The 18,807-nt window shown below is 35.4% G+C and overlaps 1 protein-coding gene across 1 annotated transcript in view; it reads left to right on the forward strand.

Annotated features, from left to right (window-relative positions):
- Positions 1-18,807, forward strand: part of CSMD1 (CUB and Sushi multiple domains 1) — a 2,043,790-nt gene that overhangs the window by 558,776 nt on the left and 1,466,207 nt on the right. Inside the window, 1 exon segment of the mRNA XM_050802644.1 lies at positions 15,599-15,711. Within this exon segment, the coding sequence (XP_050658601.1) occupies positions 15,599-15,711 (113 nt within the window).

Raw genomic sequence — 18,807 nt, forward strand, 5'->3', positions numbered from 1 at the left:
ATTTTACCTGTGTCAGATTTGGCTATGGGACAATCATTTGTGAACCGTAGGTAGATTAAGAAGGTACTTATAAAACATACATTTTTTTCAAGGTTTGTTTTTCCAAAGATCAGATTGATGTACTTGTGTATCAATTTATATCCCCTATTGAAATTGTTACACTTATAAAAATAGTATATTACTGATACTTTAAAATAGTTTATCCTTATTTCTAGCATCTACTGTTAATGGCTTACATTTCTATTATACCAGTATATTACATAGAAACTATGTTAGACATTTATTCAACAGTATTGGCTTCTTAAATGTCTCCAAGAGTAGATAAAAGTGAAAATATGAATTAGATTGTATCAATTTTTCTATAGGAAATAATTGGTTTTGACGTCTGTTGTCACTTTTTGTCATGCAGAGTCATGTGATGACAAAACCCAGCATTTTCTTGAGGAAAAAGATGTAGTTCGTTCCTACAGTTGTCCAGGAGACAGCTATGGGATGGCTGAGCCCTGGTGAAGCAGGATTTGATGGGCGGTGCAGGGTCTGGAGTGAGGAAAGTGTATATTTGACATTCAGTCTAAGAGCTGAGTCCTAAGAGCTGAGTCCCAAAATCACCGGCTGAGCCCTGTCAGGGGCATGAAAACATTTGTTACTCTTCATTCCTATCCAATCAAAAGACAAGTAAATCAGGTTAGCGATACGTCTTCCCAATTGTTAGTCCATCTTTAATTAGGTGGAAATTTGGGATTAGCTTCAGTGACTACAACATGGGCTTCCTCCTCTATTCTGTTTTAGTCAATGTTGGGCTCTTAAGTGCATCATCACACAATTTTACTGGGTTTTCTTTTTGTTGTTTCTTTCCTTCTGTTAGTGTGGGGACTTCATAGGATGGGTCACACGGCATAGGGCTGAGTTCAAAAAGTGGCTTGTGTTGCCAGACATTCAGATTTGGTGTTCCTAGATGCAGTTAGTTAGTTAGTTAGTTAGAGACGGTCTCACACTGTTGCCCAGGCTGGAGTGCGATGGTGCGATCTCACCTGACTGCAACCTCCATCTCCAAGGTTCAAGCAATTCTCCTGCCTCAGCCTCCTGAGTAGTATTTACAGCCACACCCTATGGGATTAGCTGGGATTACAGGTGCACACAACCATACCTGAATAATTTGTGTTTTAGTAGAGACAGGTTTTCACCATGTTGGCCAAGCTGGTCTCAAACTCCTGACCTCAAGTGATCGGCCCTCCTCAGCCTCCCAAAGTGCTGGGATCACAGTGCCCAGCCCTTAGATCCAGATATTTAAAATGCCTTGTCTTTGAAAAGAATTGAAGTTGTTAATCCTAAGGCTGAAGAGAAAATCACTTCCTGGAGCCCACAGTGAATAAATTCCACAAGTTTCCCCCTTTTTTGCTGTTTTCCTATCCTGACTTCTGTAGGATTCTCAAAGAAATGGGCCTTTATGTTTCAGTCTGTTTTCCCTTTTTCCCAGATCCGTTAAAACTATCTTGCAAAGGACAGAGGTAAATGTATGCAACTTTTGTAAACTCCATCTATAAATTCATAAAGATTTAGGAAGTAAATGGTCTTTTTCAATCAAAAAATGGGAATTTTACATATTCACATGACAGGTGAATGACTGCAAATGGGAAAGTTTTAGCTCTTTCAGACAAGGGGAGATTTGAGCATAAAGAAAATTGGCTTTATCAAATTTGCCATTTCCCATTTTAAGGGCGCTTTTCATCTCTCTGTTGGAGTACTTGTCTGTTCCCACAGAGGTTCTTGCCCGCAGGGGGATCTGGGGCTGCCCTGGGAATGAGGGAGCCATTTGGCTGTGCTTGCAGACAGCCAGTGCCTTGACCTCGCAGGGAATTGCCTTTAATGTGCCCCTATTCCTGGTTCAAAGGTTGATTCTTTTAGTGTTAACTTATGTAATGATTTCATTTCAACAATATTTTGAGTTGTATACAACAGCAGTCCCCAACCTTTCTGGTGCCAGGGGCCAGTTTTGTGGAAGACAATTTTTCCATGGACAAGGGGGTGGGAGGAAGTGGTTTTGGGGTCATTCAAATGTAGTACATTTATGATGCACTTTATTTCTATTATTATATTGTAATATACAATGAAATAGTTACACAGCTCACCATAACATAGAATCAGTGGGAGCTCTGAGCTTGTTTTTCTGCAACTGGTCAGTCCCATCTGAGGGTGATGGGAGACAGTGACAGATCATCAGATATTGGATTGTCTTAACGAGCGTGCAACCTGGATCCCTCACGTAGGTAGTTCACAACAGTGTTTATGCTCCTGTGTGAATCTAATGCCTCTACTGATCTGACAGGAGGTGGAGCTCAGATGGTAACGTGAGCCATGGGGAGCAGCTGTAAAAACAACACAGCATCTCTGGCTTCTGCTGCTCACCCCTCGACGGGCAGCTCCATTCCGTGGCTTGGCGTTGGAGACCCTTGGTATCCAACAAAGTGCTAAAGAAATCTAAAGTGTTGGCTGGTCTTTCATCAATAGCCAAAATTACTGCTTGGCTTCATGTATTTTTTTTTTTTTTTTTTCCCCTCTATGGCCCTGGTTTGAAATCTCCTGTGGGCTTCCAGGAGTTAAAAGCACAAGTTCTGGGGAGAGACAGCAGGGTTCGAATCTTGCCTCTAGTGCTCTCTACCTACATGGCCTTAGGGAAGTTACTAAGGATCTCTGAGGCTTCATTTCCTCCCCTGGAAAAGGAGTGAGCTTTACTGCCTGTCGTTAAGTCATAAGGTTATTTTATGGATGTTGTGAGAATATGGCGTTTTCACACTCAGAGCATTGACCAGCAGTTAGTAGACCCTCCAGGGGAGTAGCTGATGCTTGAGTTTTTGTTGCATTAGTCCATTTCTTTTCACCAAGCCCCAAATCTAGGAAATCAACACAACGTGAAAACTGCCTTGCTGTAGGATAATCACTAAGTTCATAGCCAGGAAAAGGGGATTCTATAAGCAGTCCTTTGAATAAGTTACTTAAGCCACCTGGTCTCTGGGCTCTTGCCTGACAAATCACTACAACTGGAAAACAGTTAAGTTCCTGTGTGAGTTTACTGTTTTCTCATAACCCATTTGACAAAATTTTTAAATTCAAATTTTACTTTTTCAAACTTCCCAATATAATTGCCAATCATGTTTCTGTAATCCATGTATGCTTTAGCAAGGGTTTATTTTATATAATCACCTTTTTTTAGCTTAATAGCCAATATTTCAGTATTCTGATCCTGTCTCTCTCCTTTTAGTCCATGAGTTCTACCAAAGCTCTTTACACATGTTTGCAGGCGTTTTGAGAACACATTGACAAATATAATGAAGTGCATAAATGTAGATTATTGCTGTGTCTTTTAAAACAATACTGTGCTTATTTGAAGTAATCCCCATTTACCCAATTGTTACATATCATTCAAATATTTTAATAGTGTATATAATAAATTTTATTCCACCAAGAAAATAGCAGGCCCACATTTCCTAGTACCTTCTCTTGGATGTGTATGTTACCAACTTATTAAGCATTTACTACATTTCTAATACATGCCAGGTTACCGAAGAAGTTTGGTTTCAAAATTGTTAGAACAATTGATTCCATTGTCTTAAATCTGTTGTCAGGTTGTAGGATTCTTTTGTTTCATTCCTCTATGTTTTCCTCCTTTCCAGTTAGCCTCTGTTTTTTGTTTCTTTGTTTTTTGCTAGACAAGTGATAGCTTCAGAGCAAAGTTTTTAAATGGGGCTGGGGCTGGTGTGGATTATCAGGGTCAGGTGTTGTAAAGTGTAATTGAGTAGCAATCGATCTCCACTGGGTCGGTCTCCTTTCTTCTCTCTCTGTCCTCTTGTGTGTTTCTACTTCAATCTGAGTTTATGTGTACTGTTCTAAGTACAATGAATTCCTCCCAACTACTGGTTTCAATTTTATAGACGTTAGGTTCACCATTAAGAAAATCACAATGTGGCCGGGCGCGGTGGCTCAAGCCTGTAATCCCAGCACTTTGGGAGGCCGAGATGGGCGGATCACGAGGTCAGGAGATCAAGACCATCCTTGCTAACACGGTGAAACCCCGTCTCTACTTAAAAAAAAAAAAAAAAAAAAAAAAAACTAGCCGGGCGAGGTGGCGGCACCTGTAGTCCCAGTTACTCGGGAGGCTGAGGCAGGAGAATGGTGGGAACCCGGGAGGCGGAGCTTGCAGTGAGCTGAGATCCGGCCACTGCACTCCAGCCTGGGCGACAGAGTCAGAGCCAGACTCCGACTCAAAAATAAAATAAAATAAAAATTTAAAAAAAATCACAATGTAAGATATATTTTGTGAGATATGATTAAATTTGCATATTAACATCTTTGAGCCATTTCAGTATGTTAATGTTGAGATAATGAAAACAGACCTGGAATAACTCTAGGGGTCGCTACCTACTCCCCTCCCTTGCCTATGAGCAAATCAGAGCTTTACCTCTTTTTCCACAGCCATGGTCTGCATTAAGATTAAATATAATCTTGTGGTCTGTTTAAGATTAAATATATTAACACTAACGATCAGAGGAGAAAATAAAATGGGAACTCCATGAGTTATTCTGAAGCAGCGCAGGTCTTATCCAAAATCTTTCCATAGAAAAGTGGCATATCTGAGAGAGAAAAGATTGAAAAGCATCTTGACATAAAAATTCTACGAATGAATTTTGCACTCTTGAGATAATTTATGGATCCTCATTCAGGAGAAGCTGGTGCTGATCACACAGAAGGCATAAGAGTGGAGGGGAGAACACTGGAGTAGAGTATTTACAATGACAATTGAAAGGAAAACCGCTGTTACTGTTTTAATGTCATTTATAAATGGTTTTATTGTCTTAAATATACGTCATGTGGATGCTATTTCATGCTTGGGGGCAAAATCTGTTTAGATTTTTGTTTCCAATAGTCTATTACAGACACTGTAATTATAAAATGCCCAAAATAATTCGGTGCGTTGATTAAAAAAAAAAAAAAAAAAAAAAAGGATCAGTGGAATTAATTCTTGACAAACTTGTGTAGAATGCAATTTGGGGAAAATTTATTTTCTTCCCCAAAGGAACTTTTATGAGAGAGTAGTGTTTAGCAGAGAGTGAAATTTCTTAGAAGGAAATTTCTATTTAGTGCAAACTATGATATACCATGTATATTAAATCACTATAACCAAATGAAATTCCTCTCAGGGTCCCAGGAGAAGGTAGACTATATCATAACCATGAGGTAAACAATGATATATTTGAATAAACTGATAAGCCTCTAATGATATAAGCCTCTTAGGAAGGAAAACTATCAGTTAAAGCAATATGCAGCGGTTTAATTGTAATACTTTTTCAGTACCGAAACGTAAGATATGATTTTAGAAAATTTCTTCTCCATGCTGGTCTTCATGGCCTGAGAAACCCGGGGCCAAACTCCTGAGATAAAGGTGGCCCCTCGCTTAGGAAAGCACACATAGGATAGATTCTGACATAGATTTGCTTTGTGGAATCCGCACCGTTAGCTTTATTTATGAACCTCACTTCTGAGATTTAAACAGGAATTTTTTGTTTCTGCATTTATACTTCCTGGTTCATCCTGAAAACTCAGGCAGTCGATTTCCGTTCAGTGGGAGGGCAGCTAAGGAGACCTCATCTTCCAGCGCAGCTTCGAATGGATTCTCCCCTGGGCCTCTCCTCTTTTTCATTCCCCGATGGGTGACCACTGATTCCATCCCCAAGTCTTGGCCAGAAACGTAGGAGAGGATTCCCTCATTCTGTAGAACTTCACTGAATGGGCGTGGAGTTCTTTCCGAGCCAATGAGATCCTGGCTCTGCTGGGAGGGGATTGCTGGGATATTTCAACAAATACGGCTGGAGCACTTCCATGCTCCAGGCATTCTAGAATCTCAGCATAGAGCTGTGGGTTACAGGGGATCCACTTCTGCCCTCATGGAGCTCCTGTTCCTTTGGGATATTGGGGTCCAACTCTTGGGGTACCCAGCATGAAGGGCCCTCCTCTGTGCATTCGTTCCTCTCTCTGGTCTAGCCTCTAAACTTTCACTTTCTTTGCCTCCTAAATCAGTATGTACCAAGTCCTTCCATAATGAGTCTTATGCTTTTACAGTTTTCTGATCCAGCTTGAATTTTACAAATTGTATAAGCTAATCTGTTTCCCAAATGACAGAAGGAATTGCCAAAGAACCAAACCGAGCCACTGTTTACAAAACATTTTGGTGTGAAAGGACAATGCTTTTTCTTTGTACAATGTATTTTGTATATGTAGATGTGTGTCTATAAAATATGTGTGTTTCTTTACACATGTAAAGGTCTTGAGCAATGAAACCAAAATTATAAGAAATTACAGTATTCTCTTCAACAAGAAGTGATACGACTATTGAAATCTCATGGTGTTTTTAAAATATAACCACTTGTGAAGACAGGCATGATCCTTTTAAAATTCTATCCAATTATATATATATGTGTGTGTGTGTGTGTGTGTGTGTGTGTATATATATATATATATGTCTTCATAGAAAAAACCTGCCAGTAGTAATCATTTTATGATGTACATATACAGTGTGACATTGTGTTGTACACTGTAAATATGTACAACTCATTAAAAAAAATACATAAAATAAGGCCAGGTGCAGTGGCTCATGCCTATATTCTTAGCACTTTGGGAGGATGAGGCACGTGGATCACCCTAAGTCAGGAGTTTGATACCAGCCTGGCCAAATGGTGAAATCCCATCTCTACTAAAAATACAAAACTTAGCTGGGCATGGTGGTGGTGCATGTAGTCCCAGCTACTCAGGAGGCTGAGGCAGGAGAATCATTGAACCTGGTAGGTGGAGGTTGCGGTGAACCAAGATCAGGCCACTGCACTCCAGCCTCGGTGACAGAGCTAGACTCCGTCTCAAAAAAATAAATTAAAAATACATAAAATAACCAAATTTTAAATGAACCCTGGATTATTAATATATCATTATCAATTATTTTAATAAACCCTAAAAGTTCTGTAGTTTTTGTATTTCCTGAAGGAACTCGAACACATCTAGTATTACTGAAAGTGTCATGAGGAAAGTTGCAAGTTTATTATTGGAAAATACATGTTTACATATTTCTATGTCTATACTTACTCTGTCATGTAGAGAAATATACACATATACCAGGCATGCAGACTTTTTATTCAAGAAATTAATGTGAAAAACCATTTCTATATTGCACTAGCAAATCATTTAGGTATTCCTATTGAACGACTGCTTGCAAGGAAGATAACAAGCTACCTAGACTGACTTTTAATCTGTAGTAGGCATCAGATGATAGAGAAAGATGCTGCGACTCCTTAGATGTGAGGTAGCTGACTTGCTACAAGCAGTCCTGATTTTCTTTGTATCAGGTTGATACTCTCCTAGTTGTCTTGTGTTTAGAATGTGTGGTTCAGTGGATGCAGTACAAGTGAACATAGATTTGCTTTTTCTTTTAAGTGAAGCCAGACTCAAATAGATGTGATGGGTGCTTTGGAGAGGAGGAAAACAGGCATCAGAGACAGATCACATTCACTCTTGACATTGTCTGATACAAAAGCAAGACATTTAACCTTAATATCTTAACAATGGCAATGAAAGGCTTCAAGTACAGTAGCTTGTTGGAATATCTTTACTACTGGGCCAATCAGGTGTCACAGAGAGGAGTCAGAAAAACATTTGAAACTCTAACTTTAAAGTGCCTTAAATAAAGGGCAGTCTGTACCCTAGAGACATTATATTAAGTAGCGATCCCTGAGTTTAAAATTCAGCAAGGTTTTAAGAAAAAGAATTATACAGTAGCTTAAACATGTGTATATTTGTATGGGTTATACATTGTGATAAAAATCTGTAATTGAAGTTTATATTGAGAGATTTATATACTTTATATTAATGGTTTCAAATTAGTGATATGCTGAAGAGAACAGAAAAATAAATAAATGTAATAGGTACTGTTTACTGAGGCCAAAGTTAAGGTATAAAAATAATGTGATTATTACATGGAGTTTACAATAATTTTTACTTTGGGTCTCTCTCCAAATGATGGCAGAAATTTTAATCTGGTCAAATGTATATATACTCATGTGATTCACTGTGTGTGTGTGTGTGTATGTATTTGATTCAGTCTTTTCTGAACCTTGCCTGCTTGATTCCATCTTCGCTGGTTGGTATCTAAGTCCAAGAGAGTTATATGACCCCAAGGTACTGGGGGTTGAGAAAGTGTCTGGTTCCAGATCACCCTCTGCCGTGTCCTGATGCAATTTGACATGTAACTCATTGCATCCAGTATTTTGTCACCAGCACCAAGACCTGCTTACGGAGGCCACGTAACTCAAGTGATCTGTTGCACTGAGGACCATGCAGGGCACCATGTGTGCCTCTCTCGGGCTCAGGAATTGTTAGATGGCCCCTGCACATTCATCTGGACTTCTTCATTGTGTCCATTCTGTCCTCACCACCTCTACCTGGTAGGAGAGGCTTTCCATAAGGATGATGACCTCCCAGGAGCCACAGCCACCTGTGCTCTTAGATCTCCCAAGCTCTCTGGGGCTGTTCTGTCCACAACAGTTCTCGCGGGGACATGATCACTGATCACTTCTTGTTGTCCAAATTGTCCCCATCCCTAGACCAGGCAAACCTTACTGAGTGACCAAATATTTCTAATCATAAGTTCTCTTCTATACAAAATAAAAAGCTGAAACACCTGACATCTGGTACTAATACCCCTTCTCACTTTTAATTCTGCTATAATATAGTGCATAATATAGTATACTATGTATTATGTAATACTATATTACTATATTATATAAAATCGTATTTTTATTGTAATATAAAATATTACTATATTACTACATTGTATAATAAAATATATAGCATATAGTAATATAAAATATTACTATATTGTATAATAAAATATTACTATAAAATATGAATAACAATATATTACTGTTACTATATTATATAGTAAACAATATATAGTATACTATACTGTACATAAATACTGTGTATAAATACTGTGTATAAATACTACACTATAGTATAGTAAATGTACTATAAATACAGTATAAAATATTATCTTTATAAAATATATGTTTGCTATGTATCTCACATATAAACTATAGTATATAAAAAGGTTTACTATATATACTATATATAAAATATATAAAGGATTTTCAAAATTATGTACTATATACTCTATAATTTTTAAAAACTTTTTATACCTACAATCAATTTTGGATGAATTCTACAACAGAATTTGGAATAACTTATAGAAAATAAGCTATTTTACTGAAAAACTACTAGTCCAATAACTATAGATATAAGGCTTCTGAATTTACAGAATGCAGTCTATTTCCTGATTACTGAACCTCTGTATATGCCGTTTGGAAATTAATGTCAGTCTGTCTGTCACATCCATAGGCAATAAGTTTTTTTGCATTTCAAAATAATTCCTTTTATTTATGGACAGCTTTTCTTTAGTAAAATTTCATACTCCCTTGGAGATTTGGAAAACACATTTTAAAATGTTTTAATGTATATGTCTTTAATTTTGGGCTATGTCTAGCTCTCTAAAATGAAGATACTTTAGCATGCTTGTATTTTTTTAAGAACACTAAAAAATTACAATAGGGTGTAACATATATGTCATATTTCTGTTGAAATATTCAAAGTTTGTCAATAATTTTATGTATACTAAGATATCCCCATACTACCCTGGACCGTCAAATCTGAATGACAGAAGGAAGACTCGCTACTGCAAGACACCTGTGTGGATTGTTGGGATTTACTTCAAAATATTCCATTTTACTTCAAAATATTTCTGCTTCATAATATTTCTGCTTCATAATTTACTATATGTTGAAAATAAGCCAGTTGCTTGTAAGAAGCAAGGGATTCCTCAAAGTGAGGCAGACAGTAATAAAATGTATTGCAACGGTCCTCATGGACAAGATCCTCAGAGAAGTACTTTAGCATCCTCAGGAGCACATGTGTGAACCACCAAGGATGAGTCTTGCCAGCTCCTTAAACGATTCCTCACTCTCAGCCAGTGTGGAGTAAATGGCCGTTAACATTTAATCACAAATTTAGCTCTTGAAAGCTTTATGATCAATTGGATCCACTCATCCTTCCACATCCCTGTCAACTAATGTTGGACTCCATTTTTTTGCACACAACTATGAATGAATCCATTTCATTCTAGCTATTTGAAATCAGATCACATGCCTGTATTTTACCTACATATGTAAATATTAAATTACCCCAAACCTCCAAACAGTAGTCCTATGACATTGGTTTTAAAAATCCCTTAGTATCTTGTTCCTACTTCCTGAACTAATATCATTTGACCACACCCCTTCATAATCACAAATCTTTATAAAACTTAATAATTAAAAGGGACATGAAATTGTATTTAAAGTGCTATCACATTATTTTGTACCTAAACTTATGCGAATAGATATGTAAAACTTCAAGATGGGCATTTACTAAATGAAATTATCCTCAATAGTTTTTGTTCAACTTACTTTTAGAACTTACGTTTTGTTATTAAATAGCATTATTTTGGTTACTAGATTATTTTCATCTTAATATGTTCTTGAGTACCTCTCAGTCTCAACCTTTCCAATGTATTTAATTATTTGAGATCATTATAGATTCACATGTACTTAAAAGACATTATACAAAGAGTTTCTGTGTACTGTATACCAGTTTCTCCAGTGGTAGCCACTTGCAAAACTGTGGTACAATAATTACACTACCAGAATATTGATGTATTATGGTGAAGGTAGGGACTGTTTCCTATCATGAGAATTTCTGGGGCAACTGCAAAGAAGAACAATTGTATAATAATTACACTACCGAATATTGATGTATTACAATCAAGATAGGGACTGTTTCCAATCATGAGCATTTCTAGGGCATCTGCAAAGTAGAACAATTGTTAGATCAGATGGCAGTTGCATGTTTCGTTTTTAAAGGAAATACCAAACTTCTCCAGAAGTTTTCTGTTTTCTACAGAAAATGGCTGTACCATTTTATATTTCCACCAGCAATACAAGAGCAATCAGTTTTCTCCACATTCTAGTCAGCATGTGATGTTGTCATTATTTATTTTTATTTCAGCCATTCCTAACTTCTCCATTGTGTCAATTCTGTCCTCCCCACCTCTACCTGGTAGGAGAGGTTTCCATATGGATGGTGACCTCCCAGGATGGTATTTCTCTGTGGTTTTAATTTGCATTCCTCTAATGTCTATTGATGTAGAGTAAAATATTCATGTGCTTATCTGCCGTCTAGATGTCCTTTAGGTCACATGACTCTTATGCTCGTCGTCTATTTTCTAAATAGATTGTCTTTTGCTGTTGAGTCTTGAGGTTAATTGTATATTCTAGATACTTGTCTTTTGTCACATATTTGGCTTGCACGTGTGTTCTCCCAGTCTGCAACATACACGTTTATCCTCTTAATAGGGTCTTTTGCAGAGCAAAGTTTTTAATTTTTATGAAATCCGATTTATTAACTTTTCTTTTTCTGGATTGTAATTTTGGTGTCAAGTATAGAAACTCTGTGTAGCCCTAGACTCAGAAGACTTCCCCTATTTTTTTTCTTCTAAGAGCCTAATTGCTTTACATTTTACATTTATATTTGTAATCCAATTGTTTAATCATAATTTGTTGATTTATTCTATGCAATTTCTTTTGAATCTGTTGAAAACAAATTGGAGATACTTGTTTAGGTCTGTTTCTGGGTTCTTTGTTCTGATCCATTGAGCTATGGGTTTATTTCTTTGCCAATCTGCCAATACCAAATAGTCTTAATTGTTGTAGATGTAAAATAAGTCTTGAAATCAGGTAAACTATTTTTCCTACTTTATTCTTCTCTCACAAAATTGTTCGAGCTATTCTATTTTTTTCTTTTTTGCCTTCTCATACACATTTTAAAAAGATCTTGCTATATCTTCAAAAATTCTTGCTGGGATTTTGATATAAATTGTGTAAAACCTGTATATCAATTTGGAAATAACCTATATCTTTACCTTGAGTCTTCCAATCTATTAACATGGTATACCTCTCCATTTATTTAGCGTTTCTTTGAATTTTTTCTTAGTGTTGTGTATTTTTCTGTATACACTGTTGGGCATATCTTACTGTATTTATACAAAAACTTTTCTTTTTTGAGCTATTGTGATTTATGTATTTCACATTTTGATGTTAATGTGTTTATTACTAGTATGCAGAAATACTATAGATTTTTGTATGTTCATTGTGTGCCCTGCACATGTGATGATATCAAGTATTAGCTCTACAAGTTTTCTTGTAGATTCCTTGGCATTTTCTATAAAGGTCATCATGCTATCTTCAAATAGTGGTAAATTTATTTATTCCTTTCTGACCTGTATGCGTTTATTTTCTTTTCTTGTATTATCATATTTGTAGGATATTCCAGCACAATATTGAATACAACTGTTCAAAGCAGATATTTCTTGACTTGTTCCCAGTCTTACGCAGAAGCATGCAGTCTTTCACCACTAAGTAAAATGTTATCTTTAGGCTTTTTTTTGTGTGTGTGTGTGTATGTGTGGAGATATTCTTTGTCAACTTGGAGAAGATTCCCTCCAATCATATTTTACTGTAGAACTTTTCTCATGATTCAGTGATTATTATTGTCAAATGTTTTTTTCTTCTACAAGGATTACTATGATCTTGTGATTTTTCTTTGTTAGCCCATTAAGATTGCAGATTATATTGATTAATTTTCAAAGATTGGACCTTTCTTATATTCCTCTAATAAACACCATTTGATCATGGTGTATAATTCTTATCTTGCCTACTTCTGTTTTCTCTTATTTTGTTAAGGATTTTTGCATCTATATGAATGAGAGATACTGTTTTTCTTTTATCTGTGTTTATCTGATTTTGATATCAGAGTGTCTTAGTCTACTTAGGCCGCCATAACAAAATACTATAAGTTATGGGGACTAAGAAATACAGTTTTACTTTTTCACACTTTTGGAGACTGAAAGTCTGAGATCAGGGTCCGGAATAGTCAGTTCCTGGTGAGGGCTCTCTTCCTAACTTGTAGACAGCAGCCTTCCTGCTCCATGCTCACATGGTCTTTTATCAGTATGTGTCCAGGGAGAAAGGTATTCTTCTCTTTTCCTATTTTTAACGAACACTAACCCTGTGGGATCAGAGTCCTAATTCTTCAACATCATTTAACTATAATTACCTCTGTAAAGCCCTGTTTCCAAATACAGTTATGTTGGGGGTTAGGGCTTCGATGTATGAATTGGTGGGAGGAGCATAATTCAGCCCATAAGGGAAAGGATAGTGTCAATGCCACAAAATTACTAGAAAAGCATTCCATCCACTTACACTTTCTGGAAGAGACTGTGTACAATTAGTGTTAATTCTTTAAAGTGTGTACAAATGGTGTTGATTATTTAAAGGTTGAATTCTCCAGTAGCAACATTTGGAACTGGATATTTATTTGGGGTAAGTTTTAATAGCTATATGGTAATTCACATTATGTATTTCTTCATTGGTTAGTTGTAATAGTTTTTTTTTTGAGTTAGTGACCCATATTTTCTTAGTTGCCAATCTTACATATGTAGTTTCTGTAGTAACTTTTTTATTTTTTTGATGTCTTCTGAGTTCATAGTAATATTTGATGTTTAATGACTAACAATGACTACTTGTACCTTCTGAAACTCCCAATTATTTAGTCAGTCTTTGTCAATTTTAATGATTTTTTTTTTTCCAAAGTACTGGCTCTTTTTTTCATTATTTGTTGTTTTTTTCTTTCAATTTTATTTATTTCTGTACTTTTCTTATTTATTTATTTATTTTGCTTTCTGTTTCCTTTAGTTTGATTGATTTGTGTGTGTTTTTTTTTTTCCTTTTACAGTTCTTTCAATGAGAATTTGGATTAGTGTTTTGGGAGTTTTTCTCTTTTCTAAGTTCTGTTTTTAGTGCTACTGATTACCTTCTCAGCACTACTTAGCTGAGTCTTACAAAGTTTAATATGTTGTATTTTATATTTTCATAGAGTTTATCTATATTTTTATTTTCCTTGAGTCTTCCTCTTTGATCCATGGATTATTTAGAAGCGTGCTGTTCATTTTCCAAGTAATTATATATTTTTCTGTCATTTTTATGTTACTGATTTCTAATTTGATTCCACTGTGTGGTCAGAGAATAGATGCTATATGATTTTGGTTATTTTAAATGTATTGAAGTTTGTTTTTATGGCCTCAAATATGGTTTATCTTGGTATATGTTCTATGGGCACTTGAAATACATGCATACTCTGTTCTTGTTGGATAAAGTGTTCTATAAATATTGATTAAATACTGTTGTGGAGGGTTGATGAGTTCTGTATTCTTGCTGGTCTTCAGTCACAGAGTCACAGGAGGATTTAAACTCACTGTTTTCTTTCTTAAAGCAATGTTTGCTTCACTGACTTGTCTTTTGTATTGTGTTCAATAACATATAAACCACAAAGCAGTGTCTGCTGGTATGACAGGTCTTTTTCTGTTCATCAGTCATTTACTTCTTCATGTGAATGGACTGTCTGGAAGTGGTTAGGATTGGCATCCAATGGGAAAAAATAAAAAGAACAAATGAGTGTCTTTAAGGGAATTGAATTTAAAAAAAAAAGAGCAGACAGCGGATACTGCAGTTTACAAAAATGAATACAATTTGAGAGCTGGTGAAGATCCCTGTGAATTGTAACAGATAGGAAAGGTGATAAACCAAAAGACAGGGAGGGAGGAAGGCTCCTAGGAGGGTGAAAAAGGACAGACCAGCCTCCACAGCACAGGCGTTTGTAGATTTTATGACATTACAAAATAAGCTACACCAGAATGTGGGTATTTTTAGCATTCTTATGTTGGGAGTCCCATTGTGGATCACAGAGCTGTGTCAGGATTGATTTGCCTCTGGACAGCTCACAGCCTGTTGCACTGGGCCTTTGCCATCCTGATCATCTCACTCACTTTCCCTAAGAGCACTGCTTGGAATCCAGCTGAAACACAGATTGTTTCATGACCACACATGCACACGCTTTTCCTGTCATATATATATTTTTTTTAATTAGAAAAAATTTAAGAACAGTGAATTAGGAAAAATAGATAATGCATGCTGGGCTTAATACCTACATGATGGCTTCAGAGGTGCAGCAAACCACCATTACACTCCTTAACCTGCATAATAAACCTGCACATATTGCACATGTATGCCAGAACTTAAAATTTAAATTTAAATTTAAAAAAATGTTGGCGGTAGATTATTGCCATACAAAACCAAGGAGCATTTAAGACAATGGCGTATTATATAAGCAAGAATTTTCAAGAAGAAATTTTCTCAAAAGTTATTTAAATAAACGAACTCTGATACTTGAAAATGTTTAATTTCAAATACCTACCAACCAAAGCCATGTGTACGGATTATTTAAGTGTTTAATGTCATACTTCAAGTGAATATACCACTGTTAAAGTTATTCAGTGACTTCATCAAATAAGCTTTTTTGATAAATTCATGCTTTTAACTCTCTTCGTGTCTTTTTTGTTTGTTTTTTAATTTAGATTATCGGGATTTCAGCTGCCATCCTCTATAGTGAGTACAGGATCTATCCTCACTCTGTGGTTCACAACAGACTTCGCTGTGAGTGCCCAAGGTTTTAAAGCATTATATGAAGGTAGGAGATTGATTGTGTTTTGCACATGCATTCACTGTCCAAATGATCTAACACATACCACTCTGGGTTAACAATGAAAAATTACGCTGCTGTCACAGGTCGTTTCATGGTGTAGACATTTGGCTTCGGTGTAATACAGTGGCATTGGATAACACTGTTAAAATCGCCAAACTTTCCAGCCTAAAACATGTTCACAATTTTTTTTCTTATCACTAGAACTTTTCTTGTTTGGGTTTTCTTTTTATTAACTTGTGGTGAATAAGTTTTGAGAAGTCTGAATAGCCCTCTTATGTGGCAAAGAGTTCATTTTTAATGCAGAAGAGCTTTATTAAATTTTTGGTTGGACAATTATACTGATAGTGCTTGAGTAAAGGAAATTTCATTAAATGAGCTTTTGTTGTCAAAGCTGAAATTTTTAATAGAGATAATTTGCTTTTACTGTTGTTTGATCATGCAAGGCGTAGAGATTTTATTTGTTTTCATGTCTTCGGATTTGGTGCCGAGATGCCTTTGGGGTATGGCTATCATTATTAAAATAGCTTTTGGCAGGATTTTTTTTAAAAGGCAAAGATAGAACTTTGGAAAATGAAATTATCACTTCAAGTATTAGGTTTTAAGAAATTGAACTAGTTAATGCTTTAAAGGCTGACTTATATCTACTTTAGTACTGTTTTGCATGGAAATTTAAATTGTCTTTTACATGTCATGTAAGAGCTATTGTCTGTAACACAAACTCTGGAGTCTGTAAACTTAAGCAATCTGTGGGTAGAGGTGTAAACCAATTCCTATTTGCGACACACGCTGTTTACTTTGGATGTCGTTCTCTGCTAAGTCACAAATTACATATTCTTACTGGGAATGCTCTGCCTTTAGGGAACAATCGTATTTTGTGGAAAGTTAAAATCTACATGTGGTTTGTGCAAGTGAGTTTGGCTGTAGTGAAATTATCAGAAAATAAAAGGGTGGAAGGTTCTCTTTGCAGAGACATAGGAATAGACCGACTCATCCTCTCACTTAAAGTTACATGTGGAATAATGCTGAGAATGGTGGGAGATTCTGCCTCTAACATCGTTCGGGCCACTGCATTTGTGCATAAGCCAGCATCAGTGGCTGGAAAGGGTCTATCACCTTTAAGTACAACACTATCAAGGGATAAGTTAATCTTTGGAAAGCAATGGGCTACTTTAAGATCAATGGATGTTATTAGTGCTCAGTTTTGATTATATCAAGGTACCACTGCATATAAACCCTAAATTCACATAATTTCATTTTTTTGCAGAATATTAAAAAAGCATCTCTAAAGCAATCCATACCTGCTCTATGCCAAGCATATTTTGTCCAGTTAATGTACAATATTTGTTTAAAAAATAGATAATGCTTCCACATTTTAGAAAACTTGGCAATTTTTCTCCACTCCTGATAAAGTTGACAGTTGAAAACGAAGTCTTGCTAGGTTCCCAAAATAAATGTTGTGAAAATTCCTTTGCTGTTGAGAAATTACCACGTGAATAGTTCTATCAAATATTTCTGGGCTATTGTTGGCTTAACTGGTGGTCATGATGGTATAATAAAGAAGACAGGGCAAGATCGTCTATGTTGGAAAAATATTTCTGTGTTACTCCAAAAGAACAACTGGAAAACTTTCTAGAAAATAGAATAGGGTCATAAGTTACCTGTATTTATTTTTTAATGTGGCTATGTAGAAAATGTTTTTGTGATATTTCGATTTGAAATGGTGATATTACAGTCTGATGTTTACAAGTAAAGCCAAACCTATGTTTTAAAAGAAAAAAAAAACCCTGTTAAAAAGGTGCTTTGTTGGCTAAACTGAAATTGTATCCAGTATTTAATATCTGTGTGTTTAAAACTATTTATCAGTTAGCTTTAAGGTCTCCTGCAAAAATGAGTGTGTATTATTAGGAGAAAAATTGTCAATTATAGTCTTAAGTAGAAGAGTAAAGATAAGATAATCTAGAGGAGAGTTTTTATAGCAATTTTTATTGCAAGTACCAAATACTTTAACCATAAACTTTAGACAACTGTAACTTACCAAGGCAATGTCATGGGAAAAAGTGAGAATTTATTAAAAGTGCATGACATAAGCAAATACACCTATTCATATATGTATATAAGCAGAATCAATGATGATTAGAAAAATATCTCAAGTTGCTTTAGAATCACAAAATTCTCTTTCTGATATCTGAGATTTCCTCCTTTCCCATCAGTTCTTATTTTGAAGAGACTGCCCAGGGATTGTTATTTGACCCGTCAAGTAATTTGTATGAGTCAAATAATAGAATAAAATACTGATATATAATCCAAGACCTATAAAGGCAACTGGATTTAGATATAAAATGAGCTTTCATATTATAATAAATTCATTTTTTAATTTAAAACGTGGAATTTTGGTAGTATTACCTGACTGCTGCATAAATTTTTAATGGAAATTTATTGTCTTGAAAGGAGAAGAATCTTCTGAACATGTAAGATCTATGTAAACATGATCACCTTGGGAACAAACATAATCCGGACAAAGAACTCAAGTGTTTTCTGGCAGTACTTTGGAATAGGCATTATTTACATAAATTATTATTCATACGTGGAACTATTACGCTACATAATGAGAATAGAAACAATAAATTAAAATATTGTAATTAACGTGTTTGTTCATTGAATTTAACTCTGGAAATCCAGTGGGAACACTGACAAATTTTATACTAACATTGATTATTTAGAGTGTTTGACTTTCTGAATATAGACCTTAGCAAGTCTTAGTAATTAAGTGTATATATTAAAATTAACACATTTTAACTGCTAAATATAGAATAAAATTGAAGTTACTAACTTAATTCAGTGTTGTAAGATTTTACTTGCTAGTTCTATACTTGGACATTAGTCTTCATTGTGAACCAACAACGTTGCATAGCTGTCTTTGATAAATTTATAACAGAAAATACTAGGATTATATATAAGTTATAATAAGATTACTATTAAATTTCCTCTATGTGCCCAATTTTGAAGTACTATGTCTATAAATTGTATTTGTGTATTGTTCTTCTTTTACCATAATCTCAAGTATTAAAAAACATTATTTTG

The sequence above is a fragment of the Macaca thibetana genome, chromosome 8 (genome assembly GCF_024542745.1).
Source record: "Macaca thibetana thibetana isolate TM-01 chromosome 8, ASM2454274v1, whole genome shotgun sequence".
Lineage (NCBI taxonomy): Eukaryota > Metazoa > Chordata > Mammalia > Primates > Cercopithecidae > Macaca > Macaca thibetana.